The sequence below is a fragment of the Callithrix jacchus genome, chromosome 1 (genome assembly GCF_049354715.1).
Source record: "Callithrix jacchus isolate 240 chromosome 1, calJac240_pri, whole genome shotgun sequence".
Classification (NCBI taxonomy): Eukaryota; Metazoa; Chordata; class Mammalia; order Primates; family Cebidae; genus Callithrix; species Callithrix jacchus.
Window position 1 is genome coordinate 171051566 of NC_133502.1, and position 23153 is coordinate 171074718.

Consider the following 23153-nt stretch of genomic DNA (forward strand, 5'->3'; position numbering starts at 1 on the left):
CTAATATTTTGTTCAGGATTTTTGTGTCCATGCTTATCAGGGATATTGGCTCATAGGGGTGTGTGTGTGTGTGTGTGTGTGTGTGTGTGTGTGTGTTGTTGTTGTCTGGTTTTGGTATGAGTAACACTGGCCTCAAAGAACAAACTTGGATGAATTTTCTCCTTTTCAGTGTTTTGAAAGAGTTTGTAAAAAATTAGTATCAGCTCTTTTTTAAATGTTTGATAGGATCTAGCAGTGATGCCATCAGGTCCTGGGCTTTTCTTCAATGTTAGATTTCCTATTGCTGATTCAATATTTTTACTCTTTACTGTCTGCTTAGGTTTTCTATTTCTTCATGATTCAATCTTGGTAAGTTGCATGTGCCCAAGAATTTATCCATTTCTTCTAAGTTTTCCAATTTTTTGTTGTTCATAATAGTCTCCCATTATTCTTTTTATTTCTTTAGTATCACTTGCAGTTTTACTTTTTTGTCTGATTTTGTTTGACTCCTCTCTGTTTTTTAGTCAGTCTAGCTACTAAGGTCATTGATTTTGTTTATCTTTTCAAAGACCAATTCTTCATTTTTGTTGATATTTTGCATTATTTGGTCTCTATTTCTAATGTGATCTTTATTTCCTTTTTTTTTACTCATTTTGAATTTAGTTTGTTCTTGTTATCAGTTCTTGGCCTTTTGGGTAAAATCAAGTCTGGTTTTTTTTCTCATTTTCCTAGGTCTTCGTGGTGCAACCTTAGGATGTTTTATCTGAGAGCTTTCTATTTTTTGATGTGTTTATTGCTACAAACTCTCCCTTAGAACTGCTTTTGCTGTATCCCATAGGTTTTGGTGTGTTGTCTTTCCACTTTCATTCATCTAAAAAAATTTTCTAATGTCTTTTTTAATCTCTTCCTTGGTTATTCAGAAACATGTTGTTTAATTTCCATGTAGTTGTACAGTTTCCACATTTCCTCCTGTTATTGATTTCCAGTTTTATTCTATTGTGATCAGAAAAAAAATTTTGAGATGATTATGATTTTTCAAAATTTGTCATTTAAAGAACATTATATAAATGGAATTACACATTATTTAGCCTTTTTGGGGATTGACTGTTTTCACACAACATAACTATCTGGAAATTCACTTATATTGTTGTGTGTGTCAGTAGTTAATTTTTTAAATTGCTACCCTACGGATTGCCATAGTTTATTTAACCATTCACTTGTTGAAAAAGTTGGGCTTTTCTTTCCAGTTTTACGTTATTAAAAACAAAGCTGCAAAAAAATGTACTTATTTGTGGATGTTTTGATGGGAACATAAGTTTTCATATCTTTGGAATTAATAGTTTCTGGATTGTATGGTAGTTGTATGTTTAGCTTTTTCCATTTTTTAAAATAATAATTTAGGTTCTGGGCTGCCTGTGCAGATCATGCAGGGTTGTTTCTTAGGTGCATACATAACCCAGCGGTTTGCTGCCTTCAGTCCCCCTTCATCTATATCCAGCATTTCTCTCCATGTTATCCCTCCCCACCTTCCCCACCCCAAACTGTCCCATCCCTAGCCCCCCACAACTAACCTCAGTGTGTGATGCTCCTCTCCCTGAGCCCAGGTGTTCTCATTGTCCAACATCTGCCTAAGAGTGAGAACATGCAGTGTTTGGTTTTCTGTTCTTCTGTCAGTTTGCTGAGAATGATGGTTTCCAGATTAATCCAAGTCCCTACAAAGGACATGAACTCATCAATTTTTATGGCTGCATAGTATTCCATAGTGTATATGTGCCAAATTTTCTTTGTCCAGTCTCTCATTTATGGCATTTGGGTTGGCTCCAGGTCTTTGCTATTGTAAACAGTGCTGCAATGAACATACATGTGCATGTATCTTTATAATAGAATGATTTATAATCCTTTCATTATATACCCAGTAATGGGATTGCTGGGTCAAGTGAAATTTCTATTTCTAGATCCTTGAGGAATTGCCACATTGTCTTCCACAATGATTGAACTAATTTACACTCCCACCAGCAGTGTAAAAGTGTTCCTATTTCTCCACATCCTCTCCAGAATCTGTCTCCAGATTTTTAAATGATTGCCATTCTAACTGGCATGAGATGATACCTCAATGTGGTTTTGATTTCCATTTCTCCAATGGCCAGTGATGATAAGCATTTTTTCATATGCTTGTTGGCCTCATAGATGTCTTCTTTTGTAAAGTGTCTGTTCATATCCTTCTCCTACTTTTGAATGGGTTTCTTTGTTTTTTCTTATCTTTTTTAGTTCTTTGTAGATTCTGAATATTAGCCCTTTGTCTGATGGGTAGATTGCACATTTTTTTTCCCATTCTGTTGGTTGCCAGTTCACTCTAATGATTGTTTCTTTTGCTGTACAGAAGCTCTGAAGTTTAATTAGGTCCCATTTGTCTATTTTGGCTTTTGTTGCCATTGCTTTTGGTGTTTTAGTCATGAAATACTTGCCTCTGCCAATGTCCTGCATGGTTTGCCTAGGCTTTCTTCTAGGGTCTTTATGATGTTAGGTCTTATGTTTAAATCTTTAATCCATCTGGAGTTAATTTGAGTGTAAGGCGACAGGAAGGATTCCAGTTTCTGCTTTCTGCACATTGCTATCCAGTTTTCCCAACACCATTTATTAAATAGGGATTTCTTTCCCCATTGCTTGTTCTTGTCAAATTTGTCAAAAATCAGATGGTTGTAGGTGTGCGGTGTTGGTTCCAAGGCCTCTGTTCTGTTCCACTCGTCCATGTCTCTGTTTTGGTACCAGTCCTATGCTGTTTTGATTACTGTAGCCTTGTAGTATAGTTTGAAGTTGGGCAGCGTGATGCCTCTGGCTTTGTTCTTTTTGCTTAAGATTGTCTTGGCTATGTGGGCTCTCTTTTGGTTCCATATGAAGTTTGAAGTGGTTTTTTCCAGTTCTGTGAAGATGGTCATTGGTAGCTTGATGGGGATAGCATTGAATCTATAAATTACTCTGGGAAGTATGGCCATTTTCACAATATTGATTCTTCCTAACCATGAGCATGGAATATTTTTCCATCTGTTTGTGTCCTCTCTAATTTCCTTGAGCAGTGGTTTGTAGTTCTCCTTGAAGGGATCCTTTATATCCTTTGTTCATTGTATTCCTAGATATTTTATTCTCTTTGTAGCAACTGTGAATGGGAGTTCACTCTTGATTTGGCTCTGTTTGTCTGTCATTGTTAGATAGGAATGCTTATGATTTCTGCACATTGATTTTGTATCCTGAGACTTTGCTGAAGTTGCTTATCAGTTTCAGGAGATTTTGGGCTCAGATGATGGGGTTTCTAATTATACAATTATGTCATCTGCAAATAGAGAAAATTTGACTTCCTCCTTTCCTAATTGAATACGCTTTATTTCTTTTTCTTGCCTGAATCCTCTGGCTAGAACTTCCAATAACATATTGAATAGGAGTGGTGAGATAGGGCATCCTGGTTTAGTGCCTGATTTCAAAGGGAATGCTTCCAGCTTTTGCCCATTCAATATGATGTTGGCTGTGGGTTTGTCATAAATACCTTTTATTATTTTGTGATATGTTCAGCTGATACCCAGTTTATTGAGAGTTTTTAGCATGAAGGGCTGTTGAATTTTGTCAAAGGCCTTCTCAGCATCTATTGAGATAATCGTGTGGTTTTTATCTTTGGTTCTGTTTTTGTGGTGGATTACATTTATGGACTTGCATATGTTGAACCAGCCTTGCATCCCCAGGATGAAGCCTACTTGATTGTGATGAATAAACATTTTGATATGCTGTTGCAGTCAGTTTGCCAGTATTTTGTTGAAGATTTTTGCCTCAATGTTCATCATGGATATTGGCCTGAAGTTTTCTTTTTTAGTTGAGTCTCTTCCAGGTTTTGGTATCAGGATGATGTTGGTTTCATAAAATGAGTTAGGGAGGATTCCCTCTTTTTTATTGTTTGGAATAGTTTCAGAAGAAATAGTACCAGCTCCTCTTTGTATGTCTAGTAGAATTCAGCTGTGAACCCATGTGGACCTAGACTTTTTTTGGTTGGTAGGCTATTGATTGCTGCCTCAACTTCAGCCCTTGTTATTGGTCTATTCAGGGTTTCAGCTTCTTCCTGGTTTAGGCTAGGGAGGGCACACGTGTCCAGGAATTTATCCATTTCTTCCAGTTTTACTAGTTTATGTGCATAGAGTTGTTTGTAATATTTTCTGATGATGGTTTGAATTTCTGTGGAATATGTGGTGATTTCCCCTTTATTGTTTTTTATTGCATCTATTTGGTTTTTCTCCCTTTTCTTTTTTATCAGTCTGGCTAGTGGTCTATTTTGTTAATCTTTCCAAAAAACCAGCTCCTGGATTTATTGATTTTTTTGAAGGGTTTTTGTGTCTCTGTCTCCTTCAGTTCTGCTCTGATCTTAGTTATTTCTTATCTTCTGCTAGCTTTTGAGTTTTTTTCTATCTTTCTCCTCTTGCTCTTTCAATTTTGATGATAGGGTGTCGATTTTAGATCTTTCCTTGTTTCTCATGTGGGCATTTATTGGTATAAATTTCCCTCTAGAGACTGCTTTAAATGTGTCCCAGAGATTTTGGTATGTTGTGTCTTCATCCTTGTTGGTTTTGAAGAATGTCTTTATTTCTGCCTTCATTGCATTGTTTATCCAGTTGACACTCAGAAGCATATTGTTCAGTTTCCAAGTAGTTGTGCAGATTTAAGTGAGTTTCTTAAAGCTGAGTTCTAATTTGATTGTGCTGTGGTCTGATACTGTTTGTTATGCTTTCCATTCTTTTGCATTTGCTGAGGAGTGATTTGCTTCCAATTATGTGGTCAATTTTAGAGTAAGTGCAATGTGGTGCTGAGAAGAATGTATATTCTGTAGATTTGGGGTGGAGCATTCTGTAGATGTCTATTAATTTTGCTTGGTCCAGCTCTGAGTTCAAGTCCTGGATATCCTTGTTAATTTTCTGTCTCATCGATCTGTCTAATATTGACAGTGGAGTGTTGAAGTCTCCCACTATTATTGTGTGGGAATCTAAATCTCCTTTTAGAATGTTAAGAACTTGCTTTATGTATCTGGGTACTCCTGTATTGGGTGCATATATATTTAGGATAGTTAGCTTTTCTTGTTGGATTGATCCTTTTACCATTATGTAATGCCCTTCTTTGTCTCTTTTGATCTTTGTTGGTTTGAAGTCTGTTTTATCAGAGACTAGGATTGCAGCCCCTGCTTTTTTTTGTTCTTCATTTGCTTGGTAAATCTGCTTCCATCCCTTTATTTTGAGTCTATGTGTGTCTTTGTACGTGAGATGGGTTTCCTGAATACAGCACACCAATGGGTCTTGACTTTTTATCCAATTTGCCAGTCTGTATCTTTTGATTGGAGCATTCAAGCTGTTTACATTCAATATTGATATTGTTATATGTGAATTTAATCCTGCCATTTTGTTACTGGCTGGTTTTCTTTCCCATTAGTTGGCTCAGTTTCTTCATTGCATTATTGGGCTTTACCATTTTGTATGCTTTTGCACTGGCTGGTACTTGTTCCTTTCTGTGTTTAGTGTTTCTTTCAGGAGCTCTTGTAAGGCAGGTCTGGTGGTGATGAAATCACTTAGTAATTCCTTGTCCATAAAGGATTTTATTTCTCCTTCACTTATGAAGCTTAGTTTGGCTGGATATGAGAGTCTGGGTTGAGTTCTTTTCTTTAAGGATGTTGAATATTGGCCCCCACTCTCTTCTGGCTTGTAGGGTTTCTGCCAAAATATCCACTGTAAGTCTGATGGGTTTCCCTTTGTGGGTGACCTGACCTTTCTCTCTGGCTGCCCTTAGCATTTTTTCCTTCATTTCAACCATGGTGAACCTGATGATTATGTGCCTTTGGGTTGCTCTCCTTGAGGAATATCTTCGTGGAGTTCTCTGTATTTCTTGGATTTGAATGCTGGACTGCCTTTCTAGGTTGGGGAAGTTCTGGATAATATCCTGTAGAGTGTTTTCCAGCTTGAATTCATTCTCACCATCACATTCAGGTGTATATTTAGTTTTTAAACAGACTTCCAGACCGTTTTCTGAATGGCTCTATTGTTTTGTGGTTTCGGCAGGAAAAGTATAAGTGGTTCAGTTTCTCTGCATCCTTATGAACATTTAGTGTTGTCATTATTTTTTATTTTAGCCATTCTAATAGGTATGCAGTCAAATCTCATTGTCATTAATTTTCATTTCTCAAATGACTAATGATATTCTAATATCTTTTTCTGTTCTTATCTGCCATCTGTGTATCTCCTTTGATGAAATGTCTCTTCATGTCTTTTTTTGAAGTTCCAATTGGATTGTTTACTTTTTACTATTGAGTTTTGAGAGCTTTCTATGCATTCTGGGTACTAGGCCTTTACTGAATATGTGATTTGCAAATATTTTCTCCCACTCTTCAGCTTCTCTTTTCATTCTCTTGACAGTATTTCTTACAGAACAAGTTTTTAATTGTTAAATATCAACTTTTATTTAAATAAATGGGTACATGTACAGATTTGTTATATAGGAATACTGTGTGATTCTGAGATTTGAATCCCATCACTCAGGTAGTGAGCATAGTACCAGATAAGTAGTTTTAAACTCACCTTCTCTCCATCTTCACCTTCTAGTAGTTTAATTTTTATGAAGTTCAACTTTAAAATATTTCCTTTTATAAATCATGCTCTTTTCTTTTGATTTCAAGTCTAGAAAGTGTTTGCCTAGTGTTTTATTTTTTACCCTTTTGTTACATCTTAACACCTATGAGAAAACACACAGTCAAGAAAAATGACTGGGCTCCTGAACTCAGGCTTGGAGTAAAGTAGGTGGAATCAAGGTCTGCTCTTCCAAGACCTAACCAGTTGGCAACATAGCCATGTTTGTTGTCAGGGATCTATGGAGTATGATTCAATGAGAAGGAAATCATTACAAAGGAACACAAATTAGGATGTTTTATCACTGAAAACACCCAAGGTGTTAGAATAATATAGCCACATCTTTAAAAGATCCAAAAGAAAAGTTTTGGACCTAGAATGCTATATCCTACCAAATTATCAAATTGTCTACTAACTGTGCCAAAGTCATGTTTTTAGATATGCATGCACTCAGAAAGTTTTTCTTCAACTGGTAATTTATGAAGTCTTTCACCATTGTCTGGCCATCTTGTTTATTAATAGTTTTCAATTCCATGGGCAATAAATGTTTATTTTAACAAATTCAGATATTACAACGTATAAAGAAGAAATACTCTCCTCCCGTGTTCCCCCTGCCCTTTCCATTCTTACTCCAGTGACTACACACACATGTACATTTATATTCATGTAAATTTTTAATCTAGTGAATTCATACTTTTACATTTGTTCCACATCTTCATTTTCCTACTTAATGGCTTTTCAAGGAAGCAATAAAGATATATTTGATTATTTGAACATGCTGCACATAGTTACATTTTATGGAATTAATCATAGCATCTTTCTCCATTTCCCTATTGAAAAGGTTTCAAGTTGTTGCCATTTTTATCTGTGATAGACTGAGATTTCCTGAATATCTTTGGAGATTATACATACATATATCTCACAATATTCAATAGACATTTACAATAATATTAATACAAATTTATAAGTGAAAAACAGTTTCTAGATGAAGTATTAAATCACACATTTTAAACACATAGTGTATGGGAAGGTGAACCAGAAGAAACATTTCAACTTCCCCTGTGTGAAATGGATAATTTCCATGTTATCACTTGTGGTTCTTGTTCTTTCTGACCATTAGCATTTTAAAATTGTATGATAAAATAAGAGGAAATTAAAAGTAAATAAAACTACAGCAGTATAATAAAGGAAAGGTAAAAGTAAAAGCTCAAGCTTTAAGCAATAAAACATTTTTAGAAGGAGAAAAATAAAAAAAATTAAAATTTCTCAAGATGAGAAAATTAGCTAAAATATATATCCTCCTCTTCCTTCATTCTTTCTCTTTTCAAATTTTTTTTTGCAAAAACATTCAACAGCTACAAACTATGTATTTTCACTAGTATATTGAAATGTAAAGATTTTGGAGGATATGCCTTAACAAACAGAGAGAAATTTATTTGGGAAATATTTGTGGGGAAAGGATTAGGTTAAAGCATTTTTTAGAAAATAAGACAGTGGGAAAAATAAATCTTTCTTAAAAAGAGGAGACATAGACAGGAAAGTACTGTGATTTAAGAGATACACGTGCCCACAATAGCCTTGTCTCACATGGGTCAGAAGGGCTAGCTTCTAACAACTTGACTGTTCACTAGAAACCAGGTCCAAGTTGAGCAGATTCCACTTACGGGTTTTTCAAGAGGACGCTTCCTATGATCTCTTGCTCATAAGCTTCCTCAGGCCCTGTTTCAGGTCTTTGTTTCTCAGGCTGTAGATAAAAGGATTGAGCATGGATGACAAAACTGTGTAGGACAATTGTTGCCATGTGGTCCTTGACAGTGTAGGTGGATGGGGGCTGTAAATAGACATAGAAGATGCTGCCATAAAAGAGTGTTACCACAGTGAGATGAGAACCACAGGTGGAAAAAGCTTTGCGTTTCCCAGAAGTAGAGGGAATCTTGAGAATTGTAATGAGAATTCGTATATAAGAGAAAGCAATGCATAGAAAAGGAGTCACCAAAACAATAGGCCCTTCTGTTATCAGCACAATTTCATTGACAAATATGGAGGAGCAGGACAATTTCAGAACAGGGCTGAGGTCACAGAGAAAGTGATGGATAACATTGGAGTCACAGAAGGTGAGACGATTCAGCAGCAGTGTGTGCAGGAGTGAGTGGAGGTGAGGAAATGAGCAGGAGAAGGCCACCAGGAGGACACAGCGGTGGTGGCTCATGGTGGTGCCATAGTAGAAGGGGTCACAGATGGCCACATAGCAGTCAAAGGCCATGACTGCCAGAAGGCAGCTGTCACTGTTGCCAAAGGCATAGAGGAAATACATCTGTGTCAGACACCCTGCATAGGAGATGGTCTTCTTTTCTGACAGGAAGTTTACCAGCATCTTGGGGACAACACTTGTTGTAAAGCAAATATCAGTGAGAGAGAGAAAACTCAAGAAGAAATACATAGGTGTCTGAAGATGGGGGTTGAAGCAAATGGCCAGGATAATGAGCAGGTTTCCTGTTATGGTGATGAGGTACACGATGAGGAACAGAACAAAGAGTGGCTTTTGGTCCTCAGGCCGGGAGGAGAGTCCTAGGAGGATGAACTCAGAGACACTGCTGGTTTGGTTGATTCTTTCCATTGACTTGGGCTCAGTTATCAACAAGAAGTTTTGTTATTCAACATGCTCTGATTTCATAACACCAATCATGAGAACCTAGCAAGTCTTTGTTTCTTCTGTTTGGTCACAATTAGCTACCGTGTTAATTGTGGGAAGGCTTGTTAACCTCATGGTCCTTGATGGGGTCCTCCCTTCCCAACTCTATGGGCATTATATTGAAATCTGGAGGGACAGAGGGAGAGTTTTCTTTTAGAAACATTCAGAGGTAGACCTCTCTAATTCAGACTCTGTAGTCCCTGTTCTGTGAAAAGCACAATTCACCTGCTGGGGACATAGCACTAGAGCAGACAGATTTCTGCTTATGTAGAGCTTATGTTAAGCTGGGGAGGTAGATCATTATACTACAAAATATGTAGTATAGTATCAGTTAGGGGTGCAAAATAAAACAGTATTAGAAGATGGAGGTTAATGGGGAGTCAGGCTGAGGGTGTTTTAGATGGGGAGGTTTCAGGACACTCTTTCCCTATCAAAGCAAACTCAGTTGTGCCACACTGAAGTTTATCTTTGCATTGTCTTTTTTTAAATTATTGTACTTTAGGTTCTGGGGTACATGTGCAGGTCATGCAGGATTATCGCATAGGTACACACATGGCAAAGTGGTTTGCTGCCTTCATCTCCCCATAACCTACATATGGTATTTCTCCCCTCATTATCCCTCCCCACCCTCCCCAGCCCCCACTGTCCCTCCCCAAACCCCCCACAACTGACCCCAGTGTGTGATGCTCCCCTTCCTGTGTCCACGTGTCCTAATTGTTCAACACCTGTCTATGAGTGATAATATGTGGTGTTTGGTTTTCGGGTCTTGTGTCAGTTTGCTGAGAATGATGGTTTCCAGATTCATCCATGTCCCTATGTAGGACACGAACTCATCGTTTTTTTATGGCTGTGTAGTTTTCCTTGGTGTATATGTGCCACATTGTCTTTATCTAGTCTATTATTGATGGACATTTGGGTTGGTTCCAGGTCTTTGCTATTGTAAACAGTGCCATAATGAACATACATGTGCATGTATCTTTATAATAGAACAATTTATAATTCTTTGGGTATATACCCAGTAATGGGATTGCTGGGTCAAATGGAATTTCTACTTCTAGATCCTTGAGGAATTGCCACACTGTCTTTCACAAGAGTTGCACTAATTTGCACTCCCACCAACAGTGTAAAAGTGTTTCTATTTCTCCATATCCCCTCCAGCATCCATTGTCTCCAGATTTTTTAATAATTGCCATTCTAACTGGCATGAGATGGTATCTCAATGTGGTTTTGATTTGCATTTCTCTAATGACCAGTGATGATGAGCATTTTTTCATATGTTTGTTGGCCTCATAGATGTCTCCTTTTCACATGTAAAGTGTCTGTTCACATCCTTTGCCTACTTTTGAATGGGTTTGTTTTTTTATTATAAATCTGTTTTAGTTCTTTGTAGATTCTGGATATTAGCCCTTTGATGGGTAGACTACAAATTTTTTTTCCCATTATGTTGGTTGCCAGTTCACTCTAATGATTGTTTCCTTTGCTGTACAGCAGCTCTGGAGTTTAATTAGATCCCATTTATCTATTTTGGCTTTTGTTGCCATTGCTTTTGGTGTTTTAGCTATGAAGTCCTTGCTTATGCCTATGTCTTGAATGGTTTTTCCTAGGTTTTCTTCTGGGGTTTTTATGGTGTTCAATCTTATGTTTAGATCTTTAATCCATCTGGAGTTAATTTTAGTGTAAGGTGTCAGGAAGGGATCTTGTTTCTGCTTTCTGCACATTGCTAGCCAGTTTTCCCAACATCATTTATTAAACACAGAATCCTTTCCCCATTGCTTGTTTTGGTCAGGTTTGTCAAAGATCAGATAATTGTAGATGTATGGTGTTGTCTCTGAGGCCTCTGTTCTGTTCCACTGGTCTATGTCTCTGTTTTGGTACTAGTACCATGCTGTTTTGATTACTGTGGCCTTGTAGTATAGTTTGAAGTCAGGCAGCATGATGCCTGCAGCTTTGTTTTTTTTTTGCTTAGGATTGTTTAGGCTATGTGGGCTCTCTTTTGATTCCATATGAAGTTTGAAGTGGTTTTTTCCAGTTCTGTGAAGAAGGTCATTGGTAACTTGATGGGGATAGCATTGAATCTATATGTTACTTTGGGCAGTATGGCCATTTTCATGATGTTGATTCTTCCCAGCCATGAGCATGGAATGTTTTTCCATTTGTTTGTGTCCTCTCTTATTTCCTTGAGCAGTGGTTTGCAGTTCTTCATGAAGAGGTCCTTTACATCCTTTGTTAGTTGTATTCCTAGATATTTTATTCTCTTTGTAGCAATTGTGAATGGGAGTTCACTTTTGATTTGGCTCTCTGTCTGTTATTGGTGTGTAGAAATGCTTTTGATTTCTGCACATTGATTTCATATCCCAAGACTTTGCTGAAGTTGCTTATCAGTTTCAGGAGATTTTGGGGCTGAGATGATGGGGTCTTCTAACTATACAATCATGTCATCTGCAAATAGGGACAATTTGGCTTCCTCTTATCCTAATTGAATACCCTTTATTTCTTTTTCTTGCCTGATTGCTCTGGCTAGGACTTCCAATACTATATTGAATATTAGTGGTGAGAGAGTGCATCCTTGTCTTGAGCCAGATTTCAAAGGGAATGGTTCCAGTTTTTGCCCATTCAGTATGATATTGCCTGTGGGTTTGTTGTAAATATGGGATTATGTGAAAAGATCTAACCGATGCCTGATCGGTGTACTAGAAGATGATGGGGAGAATGAATCCAAGCTGGAAAACACTCTTCAGGAGTGTTCCCCAACCTACCAAGGCAGGCCCACATTCAAATACAGGAAATACAGAGAACACCACAACAATACTCCACTAGAAGAGCAACCCCACGGCACATAATCATCAGGTTCACCAGGGTTGAAACAAAGGAAAAAATACTAAGGGCATTCAGAGACAAAGGTCAGGTCACCCATAAAGAGAAGCACATTAGACTCACAGCAGATCTCTCAGCAGAAACCATATAAGTGAGAAGAGAATGGGGACCAATATTCAACATCCTTAAAGAAAAGAACTTTCAACCCAGATTTTCATATCCAGCCAAACTAAGTGATGTAGAAATGAAATCTGTTATGGAAAAGCAATTGCTGAGAGATTTTGTCACTACCAGACCTGCCCTACAAGAGCTCCTGAAGGAAGCACTAAACACAGAAAGGAAAAACCAGTACCAGGCACTGCAAAAAACAAAACAAAACAAACAAACAAAAAAAAAAACACATGGTAAAAACAAAAGACACAATGAAGAAATTATGCCAACCAAAGGGCAAAGCAACCACCCAGTAATAAAATGGCCAGATCAAATTCACACATAACAATATTAACATTAAATGTTAACAGACTAACTGCCCCAATCAAAAGACACAGACTGGCAAATTGGATAAAAAGCCAAGAACCATTGGTGCGCTGTATTCAGGAAGCCCATCTCACATGCAAAGACACACAGAGAATCAAAATAAAGGGATGAAAGGCGATTTACCAAGCAAATGAAGAACAAAAGCAAGCTGGAGTGGCAATTCTAGTCTCTGATAAAATGGACTTCAATAAAATCAAGAGACAAAGAAGGGCATTACATGATGTTAAAAGGATCAATACAACAAGAAGAGCTAACTCTTCTTAATATATATGCACCCAATACAGTAGCACCCAGATACATAAAGCAAGTCCTTAATGACCTACAAAGAGACTTAGACTCCTGCACAAAAATAGCCGGAGACTTAACACTCCACTGTCAACATTAGACAGATCAACAAGACAGAAAATCAGCAAGGAAATCCAAGACTTGAATGCAATCTGGACCAAGTAAACTTAATAGATATTTACAGAACTCTTAACCCCAATTCCACAGAATACACATTCTTCTCAGCACCACATTGCATTCACTCTAAAATTAACCACATAACTGGAAGTAAATCACTCCTCAGCAAATACAAAAGAATGGAAATCATAACAAACAGTCTGTCAAACCACAGTGCAATCAAATTAGAACTGAGGATTAAGAAACTAACTCAAAACTGCACAACTTCATGGAAAATGAACAACTGGCTCCTGAATGTAGATTGGATAAACAATGAAATGAAGGCAGAAATAAAGACATTCTTTGAAACCAAGGAGAACGAAGACACAACACACCAGAATCTCTGAGACACATTTAAAGCAGTGTCTAGAGGGAAATTCATAGCAATAAATGCCCACATGAGAAGCAACGAAAAGTCTAAAATTGACACCCTATCATCAAAATGGAAAGAGCATTACATTTTCAAAAATGTAGGAGGAGCAAGCTAAAAAAAAACTCAAAAGCTAACAGAAGACAAGAAATAACTAAGATTAGAGCAGAACTGAAGGAGATAAAGACACAAAAAAGTTCAAAAAAATCAACAAATCCAGGAGCTGGTTTTTTGAAAAGATCAACAAAATAGACTGCTAGCCAGACTAATAAAAAAGAAAAGACAGAGGAATAAAATAGATGCAATAAAAAGCAATACAGGGGACATCACCACCAACTCCACAGAAATACAAGCTACCATCAGAGATTACTACAAACAACTCTATGCATGTACAAACCAGTAAATAGGGAAGAAATGAATAAATTCCTGGATATTAGCACACTCCCAAGACTAAATCAGGAAGCAGTTGAATTCGTGAATAGACCAATAACAAGGGTTGAAGTTGAGGCAGCAACTAATAGCCTCCCAACTAAAAAAGCCCAGGTCCAGATGGGTTTCCAGCCGAATTCTACCAGATGTACAAAGAGGAGCTGGTACCACTCCTCCTGAAACTATTCCAAACAATACAAAAAGAGGGAATCTTCCCCAACTTATTTTATGAGACCAACATTATCCTAATACCAAAACCAGGCAGAGATGCAACCAAAAAAGAAAACTTCAGGCCAGTATCCATGATGAACATCTATGTAAATATCTTCAATAAAATACTGGAAACAATGCAACAGCAACTCAAAAAGCTTATTCAACATGATCAAGCAGGCTTCATCCTGGGGATGCAAGGCTGGTTCAACATACGCAAGTCTATAAACGTAACCAAAGACAAAAACCACATGATTATCTCAATAGATGCAGAGAAGGCCTTTGACAAAATTCAACAGCCCTTTATGCTGAAAACTCTCAATAAACTAGGTATAGATGGCACCTATCACAAAATAATAAAAGCTATTTGCATGGTTTTAAAGAAAATAATGGGTTTTCAAAACAGCCAACAGGGCAAATCTAAGACAAATGTTGAACCCAGTTCAACGGGTTGATTTTTCTTTTCTGCTCTGTGCAAAGAATGAGCGGTTCATCCTCCCTAGCTTATGACATGCTATCAACATTAGTTTGCACAAGTCTCCCTTTTTTTTGGAAATTGTTTCTTCCTTCTTTAATTCTCTGTCCTAAATCACATTTGTATAGAATAAGCACCCACTGTTAAGTGTTAAATCTGTTTTTATCTTTTGCATGTTTATCTAAAAATATCTGTTAGAAACATGTTAATTTTTTGGTTATATATTTTTCATTCATATCCACTTACCTACCAATGGACATCAATGTGGTCTCCATTTCTTGCTACTATAAAGAAAAAAAGCAACTCTACAATGAGAATTTTTGTATCAGCAAAATGTTGTTACATTTTTTTTGTAATTAAAGTTTTTGAGTAAGCATATTCATTCATGCCCTGTAAATAGGCATATTACATAGAGATTTTCAAGCATTTTTAGATATGTTATTTACACATTTTTGCTATCATAAAATCCTTACAATGAACAAATTTGCATCACCAAGATGTTTAAAACAACTTTTTTAAAGCAGTATATTCTTTAACACATTGTCAACAGGCCTAATATACCAGAATTTTCACATAACTTTAAATGTTGGCTATTTATATACTGACATATTTAAAAAATTAAATGCTTACATTCTTGTTTTAAGTTACTAAATGCCTTTAAATATCAGGTTTTCATGTATAAAATCAAACACAAACATCCATATTGTTATGAGGATTTAAGGAGATAATGCATTTAGAAGACTTTAAAGAGGGACAAGCTTATTGTAAACACTCAGCACAAGCTGTTCCCTGTCCACCTCAGTGTCATGTTCCCTTATCTGATATTTCTGCATAACATCAAAACTAATTCACATGCTTAAAATATCATATCCTTCACTGTCAGATTAATTTCACAACATTGCAAGATTTTATAAAAGGAATATTTACTGATATATTGAATGAACCAGTAATGTCAATAATAATAACAAATAGTTATTGAACATTTATTAGTATTAGGCACATGGTAAGCATCTCACTAAATACCAGAATAAGGAATTAAGCCATTTTTACATACAGGAGGCTTAGAGAGGTGAAGTGATTTGTTTAAGGTCAATAATAAAGTGAATAGTGATAAGAATTTGAACCTTAAGCCTTTTCATGTTTTGGTAAAGCTATGCATATCTTACAATCATGCATTGGTGCTATGTTTTCCTCACTCGGATAAATTTCTACACGAATTACCCTCTTCCCACGAGAAATACACACTGACAAACCTGTGTTCAGAATCTACTCTTGCAGTTGTAAAGGAGATGACCTATCTTTCTGTGTGGTACAGATGATGGGATTTGAAAGCTTGAACACCCATGAGGTGTTCACCAGCTACAATCAGGTGGGTAAAATTGGCCATGCCGGTGGGGATGGGTCTGGTGTGTAGGATTGCAGTGATGCAGTGGACAGTGCCTTGGACTTGAGGCAGGAGATGCAGGCTGGATTCTTCCTCTGTCACCTGCTCATAGTCTGATTCCCGATGTTTTATGAAAAGTGTATTAGTCTGTTCTTGCACTGCTATAAAGAAATACTTGAGACTGGGTAATTTTTTAAAGAAAAGACGTTCAACTGGCTTGCAGTTCTGCAGGGTGTACAGGAAGCCTTGTGGTTTCTGATTCTGGGGAGGCCTCAGGAAACTTTTACCATGGTGGAAGACAAAGTGGGAGCAGGCATCTTACATGGCAGGTGCAGGACCGAGGTTGGGGAAGGTACCACATACTTAAACAACCAGATCTTGTAAAAATTCACTCTCTATCATGGTAATAGCACCAGTGGCAGTGCTAAACCATTCATGAAGGATCCTTCCCCAGGATCACCTCCCACTAGGCCCCACCTTCAACAATGGGGATTACAATCCCACATGAGATTTGGGTGAGACACAGATGCAAACCATATCAAATAGCAGTGAGATACCATGTCTGAAAAGCAGTTTGTCAAACACAAATCATCATTCAAAAAGGAGTCACCCAATGAAAAGGCTGCCTTGGGAATACAGAATTTAAAAAATAGTGGAGATTTGGGTTAAGTGAGTTTGGATGCTCCAGACTGTAGATATGAGGATCACCCATGCTTATCACTGGAAAAAGGAAGAAGGTTAAGATATGAGAATCAGGAAGAATGGTTCTAAAGTACAGGGTGAGTATGTGGGGCTGGGAATGTAATTGTTTTGTGTTTTTGATTTTGGCTTTGTTCTTTTTTTTTTTATAATCAGGAAACTTTTATTTTTTAGAGCAGTTTTCGATTCACAGCAAAATTGAGTGGAAAGCACAGAGTTCCCATACACTCCCTGTACTCACACATGCCCAGCATCCCCAGCTATTGACATCCAGCACCACAGTGATACATTTGTTACAAGCAGTAAGCCCACCCTGACATTCTACACAATAAGAACGTAGTCACTTGTCTATTCCATAAGTTACAAATACTATTTTCAGGTTGCCATATTTTACTTTGTTTTGTTATATAGAAGTTCGTCACTATTATGGCAGCAAATTAATCAAATTATCTGTATTTCTGATTTTTGAGTTATACCTTCAACATGTATAGATTTTAATGGAATTGTTTTCTCTCTTTCCTTCTAGGACTTACATTTTTTTTTTCTGGCATTTAAATGTTTTATTCATTTGTAATTCGTCCTGGTGTTTATCAAGCAAAAAAACAAACCCTTGATAAACACCAGATTTTTTTTTTTTCTCCTCATAGGGTTTTTCTTCCACTCATAGGGTTTTTCTTCCCTCAAAACATATGGTGTAGAGGGCCTCAAGGTCAAGCTCAATGAGTCTAAATGAGTCAGATGGAGGTTATGACTTCTTAATTCATGAAATATTTGCAACTATCAAAAAGGAAAGAGAAAGTGCCAAACTGGGTTGGCTACTAGGTAGCCAGCTCACTGAAGCTCACCTCCATATCCAGAGGCTTTTCTTTGCTTCCGTGTGTCTCCAGAAGTGGATCTTCTACACATCTGTGATTTCTAACTCAGCTTCTTAGCCAAAGCTCAGCTTCCTCATGTTTCTCCTCTGAACTTCTGAAGTGATTAGCAAGGAGGGAAGAACTGAAACACTACTCTAAAGGAACAACACATTTCCCTTTTCTGACCTTAAATCCCTGTATCTTTCCTAATTTGTGGTTCCTAACAAAATGCTGTCTTTCTCAGTTCCACATCTAAGAAGGCAGGGATGCCCTGAGTCAAGTGGCAAGGACTCTTTTGATTGTGGAAGCCCAGTGAACTTTTCCTAGGTTTGAGTTCTGCCCTCCTGGCCTCTGGGATCCTTGTTAGGCTGATATAGTTGTGGTGTGCTGACCCCTGAGGGGAGTTTGTCTTGTAATCTCCCTAAGCATAGAAAGCAGAATGGGAATATCAGTTAGCAGAGCTGTCCAAGGAGACAGGAATCCCTGAGGCTTCCCGCTTTGATGTTGGAGCTAAACTCAGAGCTTCTTAACTTCACTGCAATATCTCAAGGGAATGCTTCTCTTTCCTCAAGTAATGGTTATCAAGAATGGATAAATATTTATGTGAGTGAATATTTTTATGCTTGGAAATTTTTGTGTTTGGTCATTCTAAAGGGTATACAGTGGTACGTCATTGTTGTTTTAATTTGAATTTCCCCAATGACATGAGCTGGAGCATCTTTTCACATGTCTGTTTTCCATCTGTGTATCTTCTTTTCTGAGTGTCTGTTAAGACCTTTGGCCCGCTTTTAATTGGGTTGTATATTTTCTTATCGTTCAGTTTTAAGAGTTTTTTGTATATTCTGAATAACAGTCCTTTACCAGATATGTTTTGTGCAAATATTTTCTCCCAGTATGTGGCTTACATTTTGATTTTCTTTTCTTTTTTTTCTTTTTTTTTTGAGACAGAGTCTCGCTCTTGTTACCCAGGCTGGAGTGCAATGGCGTGATCTTGGCTCACCACAACCTCCGCCTCCTGGGTTCAGGCAATTCTCCTGCCTCGGCCTCCTGCGTAGCTGGGATTGCAGGCATGTGCCCCCATGCCCAGCTAATTTTTTGTATTTTTAGTAGAGACGGGGTTTCACCATGTTGACCAGGATGGTCTCGATCTCTTGATCTCATGATCCACCCACCTCGGCCTCCCGAAGTGCTGTGATTACAGGCTTTTGCAGAACAGAAAAATTTAACTTTAATGAAGTCCAACTTACGAATTTCTTCTTCTATGAATCATGTCTTGGGTGTTTTATCTAAATAGTCATCTCTAAACCCTACATCATCTAGATTTTCTCTTAGGTTATCCTCTATGAGTTTCATAGTTTTGCATCTTAAATTTAGGACTGTGATCCATTGAGTTAATGTTTATAAAGGGTGATTTTTTTTGCATGTGGATGTCCAGATGATTTAGCGCCATTTGTTGAAAAAACTATCTTTGCTCTATTATGTTTTTGCTATTTGTCAAAGATCAGTTGTGTGGGTCTATTTCTTGGCTCTCTGTTCTGTACCATTGACCTATTTGCCTATCCTTTTGCCCGTATATATTGTCTTGATTACTGTAGCTTTGAGGTCAGGTGGTGTCAGTCCTCCACTTCACTTTCCTCCTTCAATATTGACTTGGCTACTGTGGTCTTTTGCCTCTATATATAAACTACAGAATTAGTTTTCTGATATCTGCAAAATAACTTACTGGGATTTTGATTGGGATTGCATGGAATTTATACATCAAATTCAGAAGAATTGATCTCTTGATAATATTGAGCCTTCTTATTCATGAACATGGAATTACTATTTAGTTCTTTTATCTTTCTTTCATTATAGTTTTGTAGTTATCCTTGTGTTCATCTTGTACCTATTTTGTTAGATTTATGCCACTATTTTATTTTGGGAGGTGCTAATGTAAATAATATTGTGCTCTTAGTTTTAAATTCCACTTGTTTGTTGCTAATATTTAGGAGAACAATTGGCTTTTATATATTAATCTTCCTTTCTGTACCCTTGCTATAGTTATTTATTAATTATAGGATTTTTTTTCAATTCTTTTGGATTTTCTACATAGACAATCAAATAATCTGTGAACAAAGGCAGTTCCAGTTCTTTTCTTCAAATTTGTCTACTTTTATTACTATTCTTATCTTATTGCATTAGGTAAGATTTTCAATATGATGTTGAAAAGCAATGGTGAAAGAGGCCATTCTTGTTTCTGAACATAATGGGAAATCTAGTTTCTTACCATTATGTATAATGTTAGTTGTAGGATTTTTGGGGGGTGGTTTCTTTCGTATCAAGTTGAGGAATTTTCCATCTATTTCTAGTTTACTGAGACTTTTAGAATCGTAGATGGGTGGGTATTGGAGTTTGTCAAATGATTATTCTACATCTATTTCTGTATTCATGTGGCTTTTCTTTGTTATCTTATTGATGTGATCCATTACAATAACTGATTTTTGAATGTTGAACGAGGCTTGCATACCTAGGATAAATTAAACTTGGTTGTGACATATAAATCTTTTTTACATTGTTGGATTAAATTTGCAAACATTTTGTTTAGGATTATGCATGTATGTTTATGAGAGATAAAGGTTTACAGTTTTCTTATAATGTCTTTGTCTGGTTTTGGTATTAGGATATTGTTGGCTTCATAGAATGAATTAGAAAGTATTCCCTCTACTTCTGTTGTCTGGAAGAGATTATACATAATTAGTATAAATTCTTCCTTAAATGTTTAGTTAGAATTCACCAGTGAAGCTACCTGGGCCTGGTACTTTCTGCTTTGGGAGTTTATTAATTACTGAGTCAATTTCTTTTATAGATATAGGTCTATTTCTTCCTGTGTCCATTTCGACATATTGTGTCTTTCAAAAAATTGGTTCATTCATTTAGGTTATCAAATTTGTGGGTGCAGAGTTGTTCATATTAGTTCTTTATTATTCTTTTAATGTCCATGAGATCTGTAGTGATGTTCCCTTATTTATTTCTGACAATAATTCGTGTCTTCTCTCTTTTTTTCATACCTAGCATTATTAGAAGTGGATGGGGGCGTGGTGGGTGGGAAGGTTGGGGAGGGATAACATGGGGAGAAATGCCAGATGTAGGTGACAGGGGGATGGAGGCAGCAAACCACATTGCCATGTGTGTACCTATGCAAAAATCCTGCATGATCTGCACATGTACCCTAGAACCTAAAGTACAATAAAAAATAAAAAATAAATTTTACTGTGTATATTTGAGGTTTTCAGCATAGTCCTATGGGATACATATAGAGAGTAAAATGGTTACTATTATGAAGCAGATTAACATATCTATAATTTTGGTTACTTTTTTGGGATAACAGCTGCTAAAATCTACTTATTTAACAAAAATCCCCAATACAATACAATATTATTAATTTTGGTTCTCATGTTGTACATTAGATCTCAAGACTTGTTTGTGCTTGATATCTGTATCCTTTGATCTACATCTCCCAATTTTATCCCTCCCCTCCCACCTGTAGTAAGCATTGTTACATTCTCTATCCCTGTATATTTGAGTTATTTCTTTTATTTTGCATATACATGAGAATGTACAATACTTTTATTTCTGTCTGGTTTATTTCAGTTACCATAATGTCCTCCAGGCCTATCTGTGTTGTGGCAAATGGAAAGATCTGCTTCTTTTTTAAGATCTATAATATTATAAGGCTGAATAAACATATATTGTCCCTTTAAGGACAGATAATTAATTTTTTGCTATTGACTTGCAAGAGTACAGAAAGTATATACATGTATATGCATGTATGTCTACATATCACATTTTCTTTTTTCCTTCCTTCCTTTCTTATTTTTTTGGCAGAGTCTTGCTCTTTCACTCAGGCTGGAGTGCAGTGGCACAAGCTGGGCTCACCATAACCTGTAGTCAGGAGGCTGAGTAGCTGGGACTACAGGTGTGAGCCACAACACCCAGCTAATTTTTAAAAAATTATTTTTAGTAGAGATGGGGTTTCACAACACTGGCCAGGCTGGTCTTGAACTCCTGACCTCAGATGATCTGCCCGCTCGGCCTCCAAAAGTGCTGGGATTACAGGCATGAGCCACTGTGCCCAGCCAACATTTTCTTTCTATTTACTCATTGTTGGGCAGTTAGGTTGTTTTCATATCTTGGCTATTATGAATAATGAATATACTTCACTGTAAGAACCAGGTAGAACTCTGGGAGGTAAAACTCACCACAGTGTGTGGGCCTTTCTGTGACTGGGTGCCCCTAGAGATTTTAACTCTCAGACTTGTCTACACTGAGGCTCCAGCAATTCATCAATTACAGTTCAAATTTTCCTACCTTAGTACTGACTCCTAGAAAGGAGTCTGTGAATTTCTGCTCCAGTAAGCTGTGATTCTCTGTATCTTCCTGTCTGTCTTTTTCAATTTGGGGCCAGTGGTTTGCCATGTGACCTCATTTCTCTGATGGATCTAAAAAGAATGTTGAGTTTTCAGTTTGTTACGCTTTTTACTCTTTCAGAAGGAGTAACAACTTCCAAGACCCATACATATCGCACCAGAAACTGAAAGTAACTTTAATATATAATTGGGTTTTTAAATGACAGAAGTGTATTCTGGGTGGAGGCAGGAAAAGGAGATCCTTTCAACTGCTGCTAGTAGTGTGAGTACAAAGTGGCATATCATTCTAGGAAATAAATTGACAGCATATATTATAAACATTAAAAATATTTGTTTCTGTGATCTAGTCTTTCTTTTTTCTCTCCCTCTAAAGAAGCATTTAATCTATTCATACATTGATGCCTTAAATTTAGTCTTTCAGTATAAGCCAGTATTAATACAGACAATGTTGAACAATTTAGAAAAGTCTCAAAATCGGGTTGATACTATTATTGTAGACAGACTTTGAATTTAAGGGCTTAAAATAATTTTATTTAGCCCAAAGTTTTCAACAGTTTTACACATATGACTTCCACATACAAAAATCATTGTGATATAGTCAGTGTTTGAATTTAAAAACAGAATTATGAAAGAAGGCAAATACCTCAATGACAAAAATGTTTAAAGAAAACGAACAGGTAATTCACAAAAGAAGAAATAGAATGGCTTAGTAAGCATGTGAACAAATAATTAATGATACTAGCAATAATAAAATACTGGATAAAATAATAGCGACACTTTTTTCACCAATTATATTATCTATTAAAGATTGAAAAGAACATAATACCTAGTATTAACACTGAGAGTGCAGATGGAAATGGAAAGTATCACAATAACTCTGTAGAGAATTTAACAGTATTTATTTAAATATTTTTCACTTTGAGGAATTTATCCAAATGATACTGTTGGAAGTGGTATAAGCATTTCTGAACAAAAATGTTCATAATTACATTAAGCCATATAAAGAAAGATGCATTGTTCTTGTTTCTGTTCCCTCTCACCTTCATATCATCAGTACCAAATACAGTGTTTGGCATAGAAATTCAATAAATGCTTAATTAATTAGTTATACTGCCTACGACCTAGACTTTCACTTTCAGGAATCTGATCATATAAATACTAAAAATATTGCCAAGCATGGATGTGGTGAAAAGGAAACACTTTTACATTTCTGGTGAGA

The 23153-nt window shown here is 36.7% G+C and overlaps 1 protein-coding gene across 1 annotated transcript in view; it reads right to left on the reverse strand.

The window, feature by feature from the left end:
* Positions 1-23153, reverse strand: part of LOC103794845 (olfactory receptor 1L8) — a 390653-nt gene that overhangs the window by 9884 nt on the left and 357616 nt on the right. Inside the window, 2 exon segments of the mRNA XM_054236625.2 lie at positions 1551-8408; positions 8410-22006. Coding sequence (XP_054092600.1) covers positions 8310-8408; positions 8410-9240 — 930 coding nt within the window. The 5' untranslated portion in view covers positions 9241-22006 and the 3' untranslated portion in view covers positions 1551-8309.